The sequence below is a fragment of the Ruditapes philippinarum genome, unplaced genomic scaffold (genome assembly GCF_026571515.1).
Source record: "Ruditapes philippinarum isolate M1 unplaced genomic scaffold, ASM2657151v2 ctg1344_1_1_1_1, whole genome shotgun sequence".
Lineage (NCBI taxonomy): Eukaryota > Metazoa > Mollusca > Bivalvia > Venerida > Veneridae > Ruditapes > Ruditapes philippinarum.
The window spans coordinates 17858-36253 of NW_026852520.1; the positions used below are offsets into that span (position 1 = coordinate 17858).

Consider the following 18396-nt stretch of genomic DNA (forward strand, 5'->3'; position numbering starts at 1 on the left):
AATTATAGGGGTTATAGTGAATTAACATGTGATGTAATTGTTGAATAAATTGTTGCAATAATATAAACTTGTTTGTCTTTTATCTTATATCAGCTAAATGGTGAATATGGTGTTAAAAGTGAGGTATAATGATCCTATTTTGTACATAATTTGCCTGTCTCTCTGTCTGTCCAGCTAAAAATCATTCCAGTGAATTATTGTTCATAACTACAGAAATTTAGCAAGTGCAAATTGAATATTAACTTGAAAATTTTCTAAGAGATACTTTTTTAGTTGTTTAAAGAACACTATTCCTTTCAAAGGTATGGTTGCAAATTTATCTACTTCATTACATTTCACAGATATAACATTATCTAATTCTTGAACAGTAAGGGAAAAAAATAAATGTGCTAAATAAGATGCTTTAATCAACAATAAAACCCAACTGTATACTCGTACCACATTTTTTATTAAATTTAATTCATAGTGAATAAATCATTGCGCCGTTGTACCTTTATTTGCAATATATGATATCCTTTTACATTGATTTGCATAACAATCTATCAGCATCAGCAGACGAACATCTTCCCTGGAAACAATTAAACCAGTATGTGAATTACAGACACTTGTCACAAACTGTCCATGAAATAGTGTACTATATTCTGCGTGTATATATGTGTTTATTTCCTGAATTCAAACCATCACATCGAGATTAAAATCTGTATTTCAGTTTGAAGCAGCTTGATATGTTTACTGTTCAAACTTGGCAATATGTTAGCAATTTCCAATTAGTGACATAAGTTTTCAAGAATAATATTGTATATCATAAGAAGATTTTATCTTTTCTTTTTCTTTTTTTGCAATTGAAAATGTGATCAATACATGTTAATAGGTAGGCAATCTGTTGTCGATTTTACTGTAAAATTATGATAATATTTATCATATGATATAAATTTACTGCAACAATGGATCGTAAATTTGTCTGTCTTATTTTCGGGATATTTTTCATTGCAAGTGTGTTTAAACTGGATGCTGGTAAGTGAAACATTCCTTTATTAGATCTAGTTTTTTATGCTCTATAATTAAAAAACGCAATGCTGCAAAACGTTTTTAAACCATAAAGAGACTTTTAAGACCGTTGTTAGTTTAGAATTACACGTTCAGTTGTTGCTACGTCTTATTATATTTGAAAAATCAAGATTATTTTATCAATGTATAAGCATTTGATGGTATTTATTTGCTAAATTTGCTTAGGAAATAGATCTATATCAATTCTGAGTGCATTGTTGTAGAATAGTTCAAATGCGTAGTAAAATAATCACGAAGGCCGATAAGCCGGAGTGATTAATTACAAAGCATTTGAACAAAAAGCCGTGCATTATTTAAGAAATAATATATCCCAAACTGTGATTTTATGGCTCAATAAAATCACTGTTTGGTGTTCGGATGCTAGGAATTATATCACGAGGGCGTACCCCGAGTTATATAATGATGAGCATCCGAACTCCAAACAGTGATTTTATCAAGCGATAAAATCACCGATTTGGATATATTATTTCGATTCTAACACGACAACAAATAAATGCTGCCGTACCTGATATAACTTGCGCCTGATTTGTTTCCGTACTTATTTTCAGCGCATCGCATTTTAGTGGTTATGTCACATATCTTAATATTGTTAATGTCGTGTTAGAATGGAAATAATATATCCAAATCGGTGATTTTTATCGCTTGATAAAATCACTGTCGTTCGGATGCGCATCATTATATCACTCGGACTTTGCCCTCGTGATATAATTTCTCGCATCCAAACTCCAAACAGTGATTTTATTGAGCAATAAAATCACAGTTTAGGATATATATTATTTCTTAAATAACACACACTTTCGGTTCTTCTGTGTTCAATAAGGGAAAAAATGCAGGTTGTGTTGGAATGCACATTCTACATTGGTAATCGATTTATAATGTACTGGTTCCAAGTAAAATATTCTGCCCTCCATGCAATTAAAATCTAAGATTGACCATATATGTTCTTAACTTTACAGAAGCACGAGGATGTCCGTGCATACCACAAGAAGAGTGTAATGGCAGACGTCAGTATGTGGATTGGACCTGCAGCTGTAGTAATTCGGACCTTGTCTGTTGTTGTCACGAACGGTTCACACAATGATGGAAATATATTAAGCACAGTTTGGTAAAGACCTGTGTTTTCTCTGCTTAAGAGCACGCTATACAATTTGGTATTAATGTGTATGTCCCATGCATTTAATGCCAACTGCCAGCAAATTTCTTCAAAGATAAAAATGTCGAGAAAAGTCTGGAAATATCGGAATATAATCATGTTATCTTCAGTGAAAAACTCATGTTTATTGTTTTATCCTTTGACATTGTTTTTGTATTAACACACATGAACACAGTCATGTACCTTACGTGCCCCTCCTGTAGTGTTCATAACATGCATTAATGTCATATAACAGTAAATACTTTACCAGTTCATATTATTTTGTTGTTTCCAGTTTAAATCTGTTAACATTTGCACATATATACCACGGACATTGAATAACATAAATGTGTACAGAACATATAGATTATATGTAAAAATTTAAACCAAATTCAAGTCAGGGATGTCTTTTACCATCTCACAAACATATAAATGTCGAAAGTTTCTTCTTTATTTTTCAAAAAGTTCTGGTCTGGTGTTTGACTTATGTTTGATAAAAATCAAGATGACAATGAAATGAATACAAAATTAATAAATGAAATAAAAATTGTTTTCAAGTGCAATAATTTTGTCTTCGTATTAACCATGTACATTACAAATTCTGTTATTGAGTGGTGTTCGTTCAATTTAATGCCTACATGTGAAGTGGCCCTCAGAAGAGAAACTCTCAAAGGCAACGACAAAATATATATTTCACCCGTTTGTAACAATTTCTATAGACCTTTTTACGACGCGGTCCGTTGCTATGAAAAATTGACCGGAATTAGAATTTTCTCGCGCATGCGCAATCTGCGTAGGGCAAAACAAAGCTTCGCCCTACATAGAAATATAGTAGTTCATAGACAATTCCGAGTTAGTTCAAGGTAAACGGTAGAAAATTATATAAAATAGCTTTCAACAAATATAGAAAAGGTGACTTTATAGCTTTGTGGCGAAGAATGCCATAAAAAGGCATGAAAAGGTACTTGTTTAAGAATTTAAGATCACGGACCTGACACTGAGATCATTTTTTTAAAGAAGATGTGGAAATATATCTATTAGCAAATGAAAAGTCAACTTATTTGCTGTTGAAATAGTTCATTTTAAAAACAAAAGAAATTATTTAACATGAAATCGAGATTTATTATCATTCAGCAAAAAATCTCAGAACAAGTAATAATGCAATTTTAGTGTTCAATATATATATTTATATCCTAGCTTTATCCGATTTGCCTGTGATGCAAACAGAAAGATTTAAGTCACATAAATAGATTTAATTTTTTTTTCAAAATCTTGAAGAGTTAATTAAGATGGGTTGTTTGGAAAAGATATAACACACATTTTATCCGCTTCTTCGTAATACATGTTATTTCTAATAATGCACGTCACACAAATTTTCTCTTCTCAAAATCCATAAACATTGATCGATATATTTAAAATTTACATAAATTACCATTTTAATAAGCGTAACTGATTAACTATATCGTGATATTTAACAAAAAACGTTCGCGTGCCAATCTGTTTGACACTTGCCGCCTGGCCAATCCAGTTATTCAAAGGAAGCGTACAATTCAAATTGTGTAATATTATGTAATACAGGGGTAATACAATTTTATCTTTAACACCATCCTGTTTCAATTTAAATTACTGATGGAACAGTCGTCTAATGATACATTAAACAAAGACATGTGTGTGCCCGTTTTGACCATTGAATTATTACTCCCGCACATTTTTGTAGATCTGTTAAAAAATAAATTCACGTTTTCAGTACTTACCGCCTTAAGTCATCCGAAAATTAATATGTTTTGGGTGACATAACATGAAATCGCATCTATTAAAGCCTTAAATTATGATAAACTGTGGACATCGTTATTGCTTTTTGCCCTACGCAGAATGCCCATGCGCGAAATGCAACATTCGTTGCTATGAAAAATCGTATTGTAAAAAGGTCTATAGACTGTCTGGTCGAAAAGTTAGAAAATACTGACTTCGTTAGCAAAAGCAAACTTTGTGAGGCACGAATTGAAAATAATTATAAAAAAACAAGGGAGGGGGGATATATCATGACTTATCTATTCGTATTAATTAATTATTATTCTTAAGCACACCCCGGCTATCTCTACAATATAAATGACGATAATGCCGAACTTTCTGCACATATAGTATCTTATCATCTACAATAGCTAGTATTATAAATTGACCTGCAGATGTTTATACTGTTAAATTTTCCCTTGATTATCTTGGTATGTAATGCAAACTCGGCGAATTTAAACAACAGGTAAGTCCACAATTTGTTCTTAATTATATTTCAAAATAGCTCACTTTATTTAAGACTCGTCGTGATAATGCTAATTTATATTTGATTTATGATTTAAGATTTAATGTTACTTTGAACAACTTTCTACTCTAATATAATAAGATTATAAAAAGCATGGCTGCAACTTTGGATGAACAGAACAGAACAGAACAGAAACTTTATTTTCAGACTTGTACAAAATACATCGTCTACACAATACAAACAATTAAATATATTTAAGTATAAGTCACATTACATAATAATATCATAGTCAAATGTTAGCAAAGCATATGTTTTTAATTGCTTAATTTATAATTCCGTTAATACAAAACATATCAAAATATTATCAAAGCAAAATGTAATCTATATTTAAAGTTAGACATTATGCAATCAATACTTATTTATCTACGCTATGTTACACAGAGGATTAACCGTGAATTCAACGATGTGTAACTGATATTCTCATAGCCAATGCTTCTCGTATATAACAAGCAAGGTTACGTAAAATAATCTTATTATCACTATTTAATAATTCTAAAAAATTATACATACTAGGTCTAACGTAGTAAAATTTCTTAATATATTTCTTTCTAAGGTCATTGTAACAAGTGCAAACCAAAACAAAGTGGTACTCATCTTCAATATCATGTAAACTATAGTATATACAAAAACGTTTATTTCTTGGTATCTTATTTGAACCTTAACGACCAGATTGCATAAGAAACGGATGTTCTGATAATCTTATTCTACTAATATAATGCCTAAGGCTGCTAGGCAATAAATCCAGATATTTTTCATACTGGAACACATTTTTTACATCCTTGTATAACAATAAAACATGACTATTCACAATATCAACATGCCAGCTTTGTACAAAGATATCGATATCAATTAAACGCTGTTTGAATTCTAATAAAAACAATTTACTACATAAAACCCCTTGATTATGCCATACATACATAAAACCATACGACGACAATAAATCTTTAACACTTGAAAGCCAATTTTTCTCACCATTTATACAGTCTTCATAAGATATATCATAAATTTCTTTAAGAATGATATTGTCTGTTTGTAATAATTTAAGCCAAAACTTTACTATCCGTAAATATCTTGTAATGTATAAAGGATAACGAGCCAGTTCACCATAAACTGCTGCATTACATGTATTCATTTTAACATTAAGTATTCTTTTACAAAACTTAAGATGAATTCTTTCAATTTCTTTTGACTTACTATTTCCCCAAATTTCCGAGGCATAACAAAGAATGAACACGTGCTTTTATAATTCAATGGTCACCATTTATGAAATGTAGCACACAGAAGTTTAATTGGGTAGTTTTATATACGCCTAGGTTGTTAAATTGCTATGTTATGAAGCACAGAGTTTATAAATATTGATGCACTGCGGGGATGGGGTAGGGTCTGTGGGGGTTTTATGTCGATTTGCAATCAACAAACAATTTAAGTAATAGACCATGCCATTTGATTGTATTGTATGGTTATTTGTTATACGTACTGTGTACGCATGGGCATATTGCCCGAATGTACTTTGAAATAAACTCTTGAAACTCTTGCCACCATTCATTCCAGTTGCCTTACATATTTGATTATTCGTCTTTAAGATGTTGAAATGAAATTTTAAATTTACATATCCACGGCTTCATTAATATAATTTAACTTCCTATAAGACAAGCACTTGCGAATGAAGACAAAATGATATATACATTTTTCATGGGGAAATTTACAGAAACATTGCCGATGGGATTTCTTAGCAGCATCTAAGTTGACTAATACACGGTATTTTCAGAAAATAACAAAAAATGGGTCGTTTAGATGGTAAGGTAGCAGTGTTGACGGCGGCGGCACAGGGTATCGGACGTGCTGTAGCTGAGGTAAGCGTCTCGTTAAGACGAGTATGAGACTACTACTCGTAATAATTTATATTTGTAAAAGGACCATTATGCCCCAGAAATGCTTTTATTTTTATTTCTCAAAAGCTTTTTATTTTCGATGTACCTTTATAGTTTCTAAAAAGTTACTCATTGATCAATTACCTGAACCACCTTTTTCATGTGTCGCTTTTTGGGCAATTTAGTATTTGTATGGAAGTCAAATTACTACTTTGTTTACATTTTGAAACTTTTTTGTGACAAATCACTTCAAATTGAGTGCTACTTTCTTCAGGTAACAAGCATCTAAAACCATTATTTGTATGAAATATATATTATCACTACTGTATGTCTTAAATAAAAAGATTTGTTTATAATAATTAGTATAATGGTAAACATGCAACAGAGCATATTATTTATCTTCAAAGGCATTTAATGTTATTTGAAGTGTTGTGATCATCCAAATTAAAGGGAGTTCAAAAATGTATCTTTCCAATTACAATTTTCAGGCGTTTCTAAAAGAGGGGGCAAAAGTAATAGCAACAGATATTAACATGGAGAAACTAAAAGAATTAGAACAATTAGGTAATCAAGATATGAGCCGCGTCACGACAAAACCAACATAATGGGTTTGTGACCAGCGTGGATCCAGACCAGCCTGGGCATCCGCGCAGTCTGATTAGGATCCATGCTGTTCGCTTACAAACCCTAAAACAAGTAGAGAAACCGATAGCGAACAGCATGGATCCTGATCAGACTGCGCGGATGCGCAGGCTGGTATGGATCCATGCTGGTGGCAAACCCATCATGTTGGTTTTGTCGTGACGCGGCTCATATGTTTCTTTGTCACATTTCTAATAACATACAGGATTTTATACCACCAGTGGTGAAAAATTCAGAAAGCATGTGGAAACAGAGTATTTGCCACTTTTGTCTTATTTTTTCCTTACAAGAAAATATCTAGCTCTGTCTGTGGCTTGCTTGTACCGTTTTAAATCACCAAATCGTGTTCAAGAATACAAAAGTTACAACTTGTAAACTGTCTAACCAAGTTACCCTTCTGACGTTTCTTCAAACTTACATTAAACGTTTGACTCTGTTAAGTAAATAGTGGAGGTTTCAATACTGAATTCATTGGACGGCTCGCAAAGTATTATATAATTCAACTCGTTCAATATATTCAGCACTGAAGCTACACGAATTAAATGTAATACTAAGTACTAGTATTCTATTTATCGTATACCTAGAATAAGTATTGTTGTCAGTAAAAATGTTTGCTTTTTTTTCATTTACGCTTGTTTAGTATACTAGAATTAAGTGAATTCGAGTCGAAGATTTGTCTGCATATAGCATGCGAACAAATGTCTATATACCAATAAAAGGAAACGAATTAGTCATATTAGTAGTTATATATGTATATCATAATGAGTTTCACGTTGTGAGAGAATTGTAGACAATGTGGATATTTTTCTATCTACACTAGGAGCTGAATGTCGTGTGTTAGATGTAATGAACTCGTCGGCTGTTGTATCATTTGCTGCTTCCATACCGAGAATTGACATTCTCTTCAACTGCGCCGGGTAAATAGTTCTAAATATGTTTGGCCCTAAAACTTAAAATAATACTCAGCATAGATAAAACTCAGACTGTTCAATTTATTCACGCTTTATATAATATAATGGAAAATTTGCAAAACATCATTGTCTGAGTCATTTGCGACATTGTTTGTCTGATTGGAAAGAAACAAAAAGCATGCCTCATAGCGCATGTAGGACTGAGTCCAAAATTTCATCTCTCTAAATCACAAAGTAATTATGTAAATGCATATATGAGCCGCGTCACGACAAAAGCAACGTAATCGCTATCAGTTTCTGTACTTGTAATAGGGTTTGTAAGCGAACAGCATGGATCCTGATCAGACTGCGCGGATGCGCAGGCTGGTCTGGATCCATGCTGGTTGCAAACCCATTATGTTGGTTTTGTCATGACGCGGCTCATATATATTTTATGGATATAACATTAAATTTCAGTTTTGTATTTCATGGAACTATACTGGATACTGAAGAGAAAGATTGGGATTTCTCATTTGATCTGAATGTAAAAAGTATGTACAGAATGTGTAAAGCATTTTTACCAAAGGTAACTTCATATATTTTAACATTTGTCCTCAATAAGAAATACAGACAATTATTAAGTTTTCAAGATTATAGTGACGTTGGAATAAAAGTGCGCTTTGCTTCATCTGAATAATTTGTGTATAAGGTGAACTTACAGGCGAAGTATTATGCTTAACATGGCCAAATAGATGTAGTCGAACATAACACGCCCCAAGCATCGGTGATGCTAAGCAAGAAAAAGGATTTATTGTTTTACACAAACAAACTCTAGAATACATTTCATAGCTAAAAGTCAAATGTTTAATTTTAAACATATGACCTTGTCCGTGCCACGTCTGAATATAAAAGAACAACTTTTTGATACCGACTTTACCACTGTTAGCTTTACACCACTATTATATATTTTGTAACTGTAAGATGTTGGATGAATAAATGTCTGACAGTTGATTTTAACGTGCAATTTATTTACCTAATATAGATGATCCAGCAAGATTATGGAAACATAATTAATATGTCGTCTGTTGCATCAAGCATTAAAGGCAAGTTGTCTTTTTAATCCATTCTCGTATTTTACCATAAAATACTTTATGCTAATAAAAAAACGTTTTGGAAAAATAAATATCAGTTCTAGTAAACATGATTAATCTCAAGAAAAGTTTGAAACATTCAACTTTAGAGGTATATTTGTATGTTAAGAATTTTACAGATTATGAGTACATTTTTTTGTATGGAGTTTGTAGTTATGATTGTACAATTATGTGAAACATTACAATAGTCATATTAGATTTTATTGCATACAGTCGAGACTGCCTAAGCAACCCTCTGATTCTTCGACTCTCTGTCTTATCCGACCTTGTTTCAGTCCGACAACATATATCTTTGGTTTTTCTATGTAAATGTATATATAATGTCATTAGATTTAACTATATTTTTGTTCTTGAATACATGAATTAACGTTATGATTTTCGTATATAGGAGCACCTAACCGTTGTGTATATGGGGCAACAAAGGCAGCTGTGATTGGTTTGACAAAAGCTATTGCTGCTGACTTTGTTACAAACAACATCCGTGTCAATTGTATTAACCCAGGTATACAATTATCAGCTATATATTTGGGGGAAAAACATGATTGATTATTTTACTCTTTTTCCACAAGTAGTAATTAATGTTTTCATTACAAAACTTGTGTGCATTAATTGTACATCAAATTAGAACTAAACCTATTTTAGAACATACCTGTAATGTTTACAATAACATTGTTTTTTAGTATAATGATGCTGTGACATGGCAAATTATTAACCCATCGATCTGAAGAAAAAGTCAGACACTTTCTACCATTAGATTTAAATAAAGTACTTTACAAATTTCGGTTAGAAAGTAAATGCAAATAACGAAACCTGTATAAGACTTGTAACAAATTTTGTATCATTTGATAGGCACTGTAGACACGCCATCTTTACGAGGCCGAATTGAAGCTCAGTCAGATCCCGAGCAAGCGTTAAAAGATTTTCATGCTCGTCAAAAACTAGGACGTTTCTGTACAGCAGATGAAGTTGCTAATCTAATCTTGTACCTGGCTTCAGATGAGGTAATTTTTGACCAATTTTATGTCTTCATGGGATGCCATGATTTATTCAAATGGGTATCAACAAAATTGTATACACTTGCAGAGAGATGTATAAAAATGCTTTTGGTCCAATCTTTCCTCAGGCTCAGCCATGAAACTCAATTTATTTAATTAAAGTTAATTAAGTCACTATTTTAATAAGTTTATCTCTTACAATCATTAAGTTAATGTGTACAGGAGAATAAATTGAATTAGTAAGAAGTATTCGTAATTTAATCTGGTTTTTTTTTTCAGTCTGTGTATATCACGGGACAACAGTTTGTCATTGACGGTGGCTGGAGTTTGTAGATGTTCACTGAATTGTGCCGAGATCTCTTATATGTCTTGTTTTCTTTATAATTGTTGAATGTGTACATGTATATAAGCATACAATTACAATAATAAAGACTACGTTATGCAAGCAAACTATGTTCTAGAAAAAAATACGTTTCTCTAAATGTCAATACATGCCAAAATGAAAGGGAACATAAAAAAATATACAAACAAAAAGGATCATGTACTTTACTATGATTTATTAACCAGGTTTTCCGAAGGAAAAAACTGGTTATTAGATTGAGGTATGTCGGCGGGCGGGCGGGCGTAAACAATTTCTTCTGTGCGCAACTCCTCCACAGAAGCTTTGTCATCAAGTGCCCTGGCGCATATTGTCGGGGTTTTGCGATTAGATAATATTTGACCTAATTATGGCCCTTTGTTTTTTTTCCTTATATAAAATATATAGTGAACAATTTCTTCTGTGCGCAACTCCTCCTACATTTCTCAACGGATTTTGACCAAACTTTCTCAGAAGCTTTGTCATCAAGTGCCCTGACACATATTGCCAGGGTTTTGCAATTGGTATATATTTGACCTAATTATGGCCCTTTGTTTTTTTTCCTTATATAGAATATATAGTTTCTGTGCGCAACTCCTCCTACATTTCTCAACGGATTTTGACCAAACTTTCACAGAAGCTTTGTCATCAAGTGCCCTGGCGCATATTGTCGGGGTTTTGCGATTAGATAATATTTGACCTAATTATGGCCCTTTGTTTTTTTTCCTTATATAAAATATATAGTGAACAATTTCTTCTGTGCGCAACTCCTCCTACATTTCTCAACGGATTTTGACCAAACTTTCTCAGAAGCTTTGTTATCAAGTGCCTGGCACATATTGCCAGGGTTTTGCAATTGGTATATATTTGACCTAATTATGGCCCTTTGTATATTTTTTCCTTATACAGAATATATAGAGAACAATTTCTTCTGTGCTCAACTCCTCCTACATTTCTCAACGGATTTTGACCAACTTTCTTATAAGCTTTGTTTTCAAATGCCTGGCACATATTGTCGGGGTTTTGTGATTGGATAATATTTGACCGAATTATGGCCCTTTGTATATTTTTTCCTTATACAGAATATATAGAGAACAATTTCTTCTGTGCTCAACTCCTCCTACATTTCTCAACGGATTTTGACCAAACTTTCTTAGAAGCTTTGTTTTCAAGTGCCTGGCACATATTGTCGGGGTTTTGTGATTGGATAATATTTGACCGAATTATGGCCCTTTGTATATTTTTTCCTTATACAGAATATATAGTGAACAATTTCTACAGTGCGCAACTTCTCCTACATTTCTCAATGGATTTTGACCAAACTTTCACAGAAGCTTTGTCATCAAGTGCCCTGGCGCTCACTAAATTCCCATGTTTCTTCCAAGACATCATTCAAGTATTTTTTTAAAATTGTGAACATACTTTTCTTGATATCGCACAAAACACCACACGCCAATATTGTTGACAAAAGAAAATGACAAGAGACGCAAAAATGCAAAAATTAAGCAAAAATAAAGTACTGTTTACCTTTCTAAAACATTTGGGGAAAAAAGGCGAATAGACAACATAAAATTTCTCAATCATTTTTGTTTAAGGAATATTAAAAAAGCCATAATTCCTCCTAAAAGTTCAATTAAAAACAAATGCCCCTTCATGACAAAGCTTCTGTGAAATATTTTGCTGAAAACCTGGTTGCATCGCATTGCGATGTTCCTTGTTTTATTTATTTGTGTTAAATGATCATTACCCAATACAAATATACAGACGCATACATTCAAACATATCACTGGAATGACAATACAAGTGTGATAGCTTTTAATGGTAAAAAAAACAAATTTAGTTAAAGATATTTTGATAGCTTTTAATGTTAAAAATACCAAATTTTGTTAAAGATATATAATTTCTTGTTTTAGTCATGGACAGTCAGTTATAAATAACAACAATAAGTTTTCTGTTCTCAAAGAATGCTGGTTGGTATAGACAAAAGACAAAGGAAAAGAAATTAATCGGCATTGTATACTTTTGCTAAACAAATTATGGCTAAATGGTACAATGACATATAAATTAGAAAATAAAAGCGTTATATAGGTTATACATCGGTTTATATTTATATGGGATCAGCAATAAATTGTATGGATTAATAGTATATATGACCGATTTGCTACGGATTTAATGTCTTATTTAAATCTCCGTATATTTGCATTAAGGACATTTTTGCTTTCTTTTATCTCAAATCAGTACAGCATGGTCACAAACTACATGTATTCTTAAAAGTACACCAACAAGTTCAAACTAATTATTACTTATATAATGACATCTCTTGCGCTAATGGACAGGACAGTAAGTATTCAGAATATTTGTCATTAAAATCTGTACATGACATATCACCGCACAAGTTATCACCAGGGCGGGAAAATAAATTCTAAAATACCGTGGTCACTATGGTCAACGTGGTCAAATCTACATCTTGCACTTTAACCTTAGTATTGCATATTATATTTACAGTACCACAGATGTTTAAGGATATTTTTGCACTGCCAACCAAACACATGAACACATTTCGTGAGGTATTTCGTTTCTTAAGATCGTTTAGAAAAATATGTGCGTTTCTTGCAATAGGTCCAATATAACAGTTTTCGAATGACCACAATATTATGTTAATATCTCACTTCATTGTCTGGTAACCAAATTATTCCGAATGTATACACTAAGTAATTTGTAAGACTTTTAAGTACAGAGCCTGTGAAACACGAATGTAACAGTACTTTAAACATCTTATGCGACGTGATACTGTCAACGTTTCAGCAACCTGATACTTTTTTATATCTGATAATCATCCTCTTTGTATATAAAAAGGATTCATTAAAACCTTGTTTTGATACTTTACTATTCAAATAATTATGATTCGAGTGTTACTTTTGTTGATTTTCACCGCCGCCGGGGTTTGGAGTTTAACACCCGCAGAACTACAACAGTGCACGGCAAACCTAGCGTGTGCTGTCGACTACAAAGATATGTACCAGACTAAGTTGGACAATGCCACGCACGTTATGCAACTTGAACTTGAAATATTAAAACACCAAACGGACAGCCAAGTTCTACCGCTGCAGACTCAAGTGAACGCGCTGGAATCTAAACACACTCAACAGACGACAGTTACGAACGCTGCACTCGGAAAATTACAAAATGACGTCAGTTATGATAGGTACGTTCTATTTTTAGGTTCATTTTATCGTTTTGAATGAATGTTCTGAAATATAGGCATGAAAAACGAATGGGCTTTAGTTGGTTATGTTTTACACGTTTGTCGTAATTCTAAAAGAATGGCCACTTTCATAAGAAACTAACATTCAAAATGTTATTACCTATACAGTAGAGATATCATATCTAAAATGCCCGTCACATCTATCTGAGATTGGAGCAAATGGCAGAATGTCAAAAATAGTTATAAGAATTTTGTTTAATCTATCAAAGACCTTAATCCGTGGATCTATATATAAAGTTTTAAAATGTCTGAAACCTATCTGGGTTTTTTTTTTTTCAGGCAGTATTTAGCAAATATGTCCCAAGTTCTTCATAAATTGAACGATGATATTCATAAACAGAACATGTTACAGTCCGAGGACGTTCACAAATTAGTTTTAGACCTCACCACGGCCAGAAATGATATCGCTAATCTTCAGGCCACAGTTAAAGCATTACTTGGACAGAATATGACGGCAATGCAAATTGTCGGCTCAATTGGAAGCACATCATGCGCAGGTAAATCAATGGAATAGCCAAGTCAGATGATCTGATTTTCTAAGGTTTTACTTCACTTTATGGGCATTTTTTCTTATGGGAACTCCACTGAGGTCCCAAAGCCTAAGAAGTTTAATTTCTTACATAGATCAGCTGAGGTACTTAAAACAGAAAGATATGCAAAGGAAATCAGAAAAATGTTCTAAAATAAATTTGAAAATCGTATTTTGGTTCCATCCTTGTCCCGTTTTGAGTAAAAAGCGTTGCAATGCTTTTTAATTTTGATCGTTTTGAAATTTTGCACTCAAGATGTTTGCCTAGGCCTACATCAAACAAAACATTTATCTTGAAAAATAATTTTCAGTCCTGCCTAGTAAAAATACCTCGGTGAAGTCCCTTTAATGTACAAAATATCATTATTTTAACACTGTTTAAGTGGTTCACAAACAACATCCGTTCAATTTCTTTAGCTTACATCAAGTCAATATTAAAGTCCAAAAACGTATTCACTCTGTTTTGAGTAACTTTTATCTTTATTTCAAACTTGTTGCAGGATATTAGTGTGACAAAAGAGCCTGTGGTCATTTTCTTTAAAGCTCATGATCAACTATTAAAACCTACTCCCCTCATGAACATGGTACCTTATGAACATCGGGTTCTTGATTTCGAGAAATAAACTTAATTCATTATTTTGACATGAGCTTCCGGTTCCTAACGCTAATTCAAGAATACCGTGTGGGAAATAAAGAAGCCTATGTAAAGAGTCTGGTTTTTACTGTTTATATGGTCTGTCTGATTGTAATTACCTTATCTACAAATGGTAAAGAAGCGACAGTAAGTTCATTTGTACTTTAACTTCTCATTGCAGATAAAGATACAGAAATCATTCAACTGAAAAACAACCTCACTTACTACATGAATGCGTTCAACTCAGCAGAAAAGGCATTGGAAAATGTTCGAACCCTAGAATCATTTCTACAAACACAGGTTAGTATTAAAGTTTAATAATTAAACGGATAAATCTAAGCATTCGGTATATGTTCTTAGTTGAAATATTTTTATATATCTGTTGGTTTCCGAGATTTTATTTTTATTGTCCTTTTAAATCGATTTTAAGCCGAAAAAAAAATAATTTAGTGAGTTTCTTAATTATAATATTGTTGTTAAATTGCTTCCGACGGATCGCCCTCTGTTAACCTCTGACTCTTTTAGTTATAATATTATAGAGAAATTTGTCGCAGAGAACTTCTTGTCTGCTTTACATTTTGTGATAGAAAATATTGGCCCACCGAGGCACTGACATTATACACGTTTTCATGGTGCCATTTTCAAAATTATTTTTATGACCGGGTCTAGGCTAGGACCCGAGACCTCTCGCATACAAGACAGACGACCAACCCATGTGTTAATAGAACTATTGACTCCACTGGAGATTTTATCTGTCAACAAATATTAAATGCATATATGTGACAATAATGTTACAGGTAGTTCAACTAAAGGCAAATCTGACCCGAACTGAATCAATCAACCACATCAAAGACAATCTAATCGTGAGCCTTCAAAATCAGCTACAAGCGGCCAAACTAAATGTCCCCACAGTACCAACACCAACAACGTGAGTTATATTACTTTGATACTTATAATTCAATGTTCTGCGAGGTTTTGCAACTTGTGCTGTTATAAGGTGATTTTCCGTTCCTGAACCTTGGTTATCACATGTCTTAGCACGACAAAAATATAACAATTTACTATGAACTATCAATGAATAAAAAATAGCATCTTTGATATATAATTCAATACTTGCATCGTCTTTGGTGATCGACTTTAATTTTCAGTGTGGCATTTTTATTATTATATAATGTATGTTGTTTTATTCAAAGGGCAAGCTTCATAAAATCATTCTTGATTTAATTTTCTGGAAAAAGCAAAGTTGGCGATATCAGAATGTCAAATTCTGAAGCTTTTTATCAATATCACTTTCTTATTGGTATCTTATACAAAGTTTTCCCTTATGTTTTAGATGTTCGGATGCCCTTGGAATGAAAAGTGGTACAATATCCGACTCTTCAATCACTGCTAGCGATAGTCAACCTGGGTACGGGCCAGAGCATGCTCGACTAGACAACAGTCAAGGCTGGTACACGCCCGAGAGGTCCAGCAGTCAGGACTTCCTACAGATTGATACTGGATCTTTACATTACATCACTAAAGTTGCAACGCAGGTATGTCAAAATGTGTTATAAATGATAACGTCTACACACTTCAAGGTTTAGTTTAAAGTAACAGTCGCCCTAACAGCAAAGCTTTTCCTCTGATATTTACATTAAACAGGTTTTCCAAGAACTACTAGTGTTTCAATTAAAAGTTGACCTTTTTGCCCATACTCATTTGTTGTCCTGATTATGAGAATACCATGATATGGACTGTAACCATATACCTATTTTAACCTAATTAGAGATACATGTACGTATTTTTCAGGGGGCACCTTGTTGTGATGTCATGGTAACCAACTACACGTTACAATATTCTGCTGACGGTAGTAACTGGAAGGAGTATAGGAAAGACTGTACTTTACAGGTGAATACATTCAAAACTTCCTTCAATTATTTACAATATACAACACAATCAGTAATACAGTACATCTTTACACAGAACTTAGATTTATAAAAGATACAATGCAGTTCTGTTACATATTTTTTCTTCAAAAAATTATTACGTTCTCTGGATAAAGATTTCTATTTTTGAATGTTTTCAAATACAATCTAACTTAAGCCAACGGTCACTTCCGAGTATATGTATTTATAACCATAATTTACTATCTGGTTGGATTCTCAGATAATTTGTCAAAGAACAGGTGCATATTTTACTAATAACAAATCCTGGTAACATTACTTTGATTCCCAGCTGTACCAACCAAAATAACCAAGTCTTACCTGTTGGAATAAAAGTTCCAATAAAATTGATGTAATAATTTTCTAAACTGATTCTTCTGGAATGAATAATAAAACAAAATCCTGCATCTTGCATGGACCACTATATCTCAGTACTCTTCTGGAAGCCAATTAATATGTAACAACGGTTCTGAGCATAATTAATATGCACTGTCACTCATATAAAATTTGTATTTCAGCATCTAACAGGTAACACGGACACTGTTACAGTGGTAGAACAGAATCTAGCAGATCCTATCCTGGCAAGATTTGTACGATTTAACGTAAAAGACTTCAAGAAAAACGGATCCTCCAATTACGTTGGTATGAGGGTGGAATTATATGGTTGTAAGAAGAACTAGGGAAAAAATAACAACAAACATTCGTTAAATATAAAAATTGCATATTTGTGCCTTTTTAATATATCAAAATAAAGAGGTTTGAACAGAGAAACTTGGAAGCAATGTGTATTGGTAAAACATACAGCAACAAACAAAACAAGCTAGTAAAATACTAGTAAGTTCAGTATTCCTCATACAATAAATAATGTTATACTAGTACTTGAAAACTTTGTGAGAACAATAATTAGTAATAGAAATATAAAATCAACTTAAAACAAAGTTTGATTTCTTGATCATCATATAATAACAAGAAACATGGCAATGCCATGAAACCAGGTTTTCAATTATCACCATTGTAGATAAATATGTTGTAGTTGAAATACAAATACAGTTGACTCTCAATAAGTCAAAATCGCTTTACTCAAAATTCCGCGTAAGTCGAAGAATTTCTAAAGTCCCGTCAAATTTCCTTCTTTATTTTTGTATTTTAACTCCGCTTAGGTCAAATTTTGACTTACCGAGACTCCTGTTTAGTCGAAAAGAAAATTTGGTCCCGTCAATTAAAGTCCAACATATTTTCATCTCAATTAGTCGAAGTGTGAAATCAGCCGACTGATCAAAGGTCGGCAACATCATGGTGTGATGTTGTCACTCGTGATTTACACGTTTCATAGTAATTATTTTTTAATTGCCGGTCATCATATGTATTATTAACACGTCGTATAAGTGGCTTTAATCCGTTTCAGCACTTAATTGGTTTTAACAGTTAGATAACTAAATTAAAATTTGATTACATTTCTTTAAGAAAGTTGACTCGTGCCAGTCTGACGGGTGTTAGTCAAAAAAAGCCTATGTATTGATGTGTGTTACCAACGTAAATGACATTTGTATAATTAATGTTAAGTCATTTTGCATACATTTATTTGTACTCCCGGTTCACGATAGTTGCTACTTTCGTTT

At 32.7% G+C, this 18396-nt stretch overlaps 2 protein-coding genes across 2 annotated transcripts; both read left to right on the top strand.

Annotated features, from left to right (window-relative positions):
* The first annotated feature begins 6228 nt into the window (after positions 1 to 6228).
* Positions 6229 to 10562, top strand: LOC132715623 (dehydrogenase/reductase SDR family member 6-like). The gene is made up of 8 exons (XM_060698659.1): positions 6229 to 6370; positions 6877 to 6952; positions 7851 to 7947; positions 8398 to 8506; positions 8963 to 9023; positions 9460 to 9573; positions 9921 to 10072; positions 10346 to 10562. Exons 1-8 carry the CDS (start codon positions 6299 to 6301, stop codon positions 10397 to 10399), a joined length of 735 nt encoding a protein of 244 aa, XP_060554642.1. The 5' UTR covers positions 6229 to 6298; the 3' UTR covers positions 10400 to 10562.
* A 2723-nt stretch (positions 10563 to 13285) lies between these two features.
* LOC132715642 (uncharacterized) lies at positions 13286 to 17636 on the top strand. Its single transcript, XM_060698682.1, has 7 exons — positions 13286 to 13629; positions 13969 to 14186; positions 15034 to 15152; positions 15650 to 15780; positions 16186 to 16387; positions 16644 to 16742; positions 17296 to 17636. The coding sequence occupies exons 1-7, from the start codon at positions 13325 to 13327 to the stop codon at positions 17455 to 17457; spliced, it is 1236 nt and encodes a 411-aa protein (XP_060554665.1). The 5' UTR covers positions 13286 to 13324; the 3' UTR covers positions 17458 to 17636.
* The last annotated feature ends 760 nt before the right edge of the window (positions 17637 to 18396 follow it).

Excerpts from the sequence above, each read along its gene's own strand:
- LOC132715623 (XM_060698659.1), top strand. The coding sequence starts at position 6,299 with ATGGGTCGTTTAGATGGTAAGGTAGCAGTGTTGACGGCGGCGGCACAG. Across the intron at positions 6,371-6,876 it reads TCGGACGTGCTGTAGCTGAG|GCGTTTCTAAAAGAGGGGGC; the intron begins GTAAGCGTCTCG and ends TACAATTTTCAG. Across the intron at positions 10,073-10,345 it reads TGTACCTGGCTTCAGATGAG|TCTGTGTATATCACGGGACA; the intron begins GTAATTTTTGAC and ends TTTTTTTTTCAG.
- LOC132715642 (XM_060698682.1), top strand. The coding sequence starts at position 13,325 with ATGATTCGAGTGTTACTTTTGTTGATTTTCACCGCCGCCGGGGTTTGG. Across the intron at positions 13,630-13,968 it reads AATGACGTCAGTTATGATAG|GCAGTATTTAGCAAATATGT; the intron begins GTACGTTCTATT and ends TTTTTTTTTCAG. Across the intron at positions 16,743-17,295 it reads GGAAAGACTGTACTTTACAG|CATCTAACAGGTAACACGGA; the intron begins GTGAATACATTC and ends TTTGTATTTCAG.